Source organism: Dichomitus squalens (assembly GCF_000275845.1).
Source record: "Dichomitus squalens LYAD-421 SS1 unplaced genomic scaffold DICSQscaffold_370, whole genome shotgun sequence".
NCBI classification, from domain to species: domain Eukaryota; kingdom Fungi; phylum Basidiomycota; class Agaricomycetes; order Polyporales; family Polyporaceae; genus Dichomitus; species Dichomitus squalens.
The window spans coordinates 1-2,397 of NW_006767252.1; the positions used below are offsets into that span (position 1 = coordinate 1).

General features: G+C 53.4%; 1 protein-coding gene across 1 annotated transcript; it reads left to right on the forward strand.

The window, feature by feature from the left end:
- Positions 1-681: 681 nt before the first annotated feature.
- On the forward strand, positions 682-1,704 carry DICSQDRAFT_74416 (uncharacterized protein; the record flags this gene model as incomplete). Its single annotated transcript, XM_007371850.1, has 4 exons — positions 682-895; positions 972-1,170; positions 1,301-1,464; positions 1,523-1,704. Coding segments are annotated over 4 exons (759 nt in total), but the record flags the coding sequence as incomplete, so codon positions are not given.
- Positions 1,705-2,397: the final 693 nt, after the last annotated feature.

Here is a 2,397-nt window from a genome sequence, read left to right on the forward strand (position 1 = left end):
TTTGTCATCTTCACTGCCTCGCTCTCGCGCCTTGTCTTTGGTTGCTAAGCAGCCCTTCTAGTATATAAGGACCCCTTAGGCACTCCCTAGTCCCCATCTCGACCTCTTGGTCATTGGGACTAGGTGAGTGACCATAGCGTTGTATCTCCCTCCGATTGCTAATGTATAACTTGGTCATTGGGACTAGTCTGTCGCTGCCTGCGTGAAGACTAGCTTTCGTAGGTCTCGTGCCTTCGTGCCGACCTCCGCTCTGCCCTCGTCGAGTTTTCTGTCACGTTTATCCCTCTCCCTCTCTCTTTCCCCTTTCGGCTCCTTGCCGCTCGCCTACGGGGTCGTCGCCGAACGTCGACCCGAGTCTACGCGCCTAGTCGCCGCGACATGGACTGAGCTCGCTCGGCTGGCGGGCGACGCTGATATCAATAGCGAGGTCCTCGTTCAGATGGTTAAGACTATGTGGAACACCGTCGCTGTGGTACTCGAGCGCATTCTTGAGCTGAAAGATATTCTGGCCGACCTTTGCGACATGCACCGGTTCAATGGCAATAGGAGTGCCCGCCTTTGACGCTACATCCTCTCCAAAGAGGAATGGATGGTCTTGGAGCAACTCTACCGCCTGCTTGACGTACGTCCCGTTTTTTTCGCCGTGTACTGTTCTCACAGCATTGTTTTCATTTGTAGCCTTTTCTGTTCGCCACAAATGATATATCTTCAAGCACACGGGGTCTAGTACATGAAGTAATACCGTACATCGATGTCCTGACGGCCCATCTCGATGATTTCCAGGACAACCTTTCACTCACTTCCGCTATCCTTGCAGCAGCGAAGCGTGGTCGACTCATGCTCAGCAAGTACTACAGTCTCACTGATGAGACACCCATCTTCCGCATTGCAATGAGTACGTGGCCCGTTTTTTTGGTAGTTTCCAGGACTACTATTCATTGCTACCACTCATTTCCTTTCTATGCTCGCAGTCATGCACCCGGCGTACAAACTTTCGTATTTCCGGAAGGCGGACTGGCCCGAAGCCTCGATTCAAGAGGCCTGCCGACTCATCACACACGAATGGACCACGCGCTACAAGCCCGCTCCGGCTGCTAATCTCACAGGTCCCGCTGTTGGTCCGTCGACGGGAGAGGGGACAACGCGTTCCTGGTCCTGTACGGTTCAGATGTCGACGGGGGGCAAGGCGGTGTGTTTCTCTGCCCTTTTGAAGGGGCAGACCTTGTCGCGCTTTCGAGCTCACCCACTTCATGTTCAATTCCCAGCCTCGGGCAACCCACGAGCTCTTTGCCTCCATCAGTACGCGGTCCGTGCTGGCGGACCGTGATGCTTTGGAGGCCTATCTCGAGGCCCCACCGCTAGCCACTGTAAAGGATCCATTGGCGTACCAGAACACTGCCATTAAGAGCGGCTCGGAGGACCCTGCGCTTGCACACATGGCCCTCAACTTCCTGTCGATTCCTGGTGAGTTTAACCCAGCTGAATAGAATCCATACCTAGGGTTTGACATCTGGACTACTAGCCACGTCTGTTGACGCCGAGCGAGCCTTCTCTCGTGGCAGACTTATGGTGAACCGCCTCCGGACGTCTCTCAGTGACAAGTCTGTTCGTGCGGGGACGGTCTTGGCGTCCTGGGCTCGGGTGGATGGGCTTGTCAACAAGAGCAAAGCTGTCGCCTTCCTGGGTGACAAGAGAGGGGCTTGAGCGCGTGCGCGTGCTCATGCTAAGGAAGGGGAAACCACTGGGACTGATCTAGAGGGGGGAGAAGTATCTGAAATTGAGGAGGAATTTGACCATGACCAGGAGGCGACGTCAGCTGCCGACGAGCCTATCTCTAGTGACGATGACATGTATGCTTAGGAGTTGCCTTTCGAACTGTGTAGTCTGTTGGTTATGTGTTCAGTATGAGTCTGTGTTCTGCAAATTTGTCCGAGGGTGATGTTGAACTTGGACTTATCCGGTCCGGACTACACGAGGCTATGCGTCTCCTAGCGCTTAGCTGTAGTCGCTTATGTAGTATGTTACCATATTTGGGACTCTCTGCTCGTGTACTATAGCTATGCTTCCGGACTCTTCTGGTACTGTCTAGGACAATCTGTACTACTCCAGAACGGTCTAGACAAGTCTTTCCTTACTGACTGAAGAATCTTGCTTCGACTCTAGTCGGATCTAATCTTTGTCTTCACAGCCCCGAGTTTATCAGGTTATGAGCCCTGCGCTCTGACCGAAGTTTTGTGTTGACGTTTATCACTGCGCGCACCCATCATCCATCTCTGTCGACACTCGGTTCTGCCGTGCATCCCCTCCACTTTCCTAAACTCTTGACTGTGCCTGCCGACACTGCTGCCACGGTGACTTTGCACAGTTGTGCCCGTGAGCGCTTTTAGTCTAGTATCT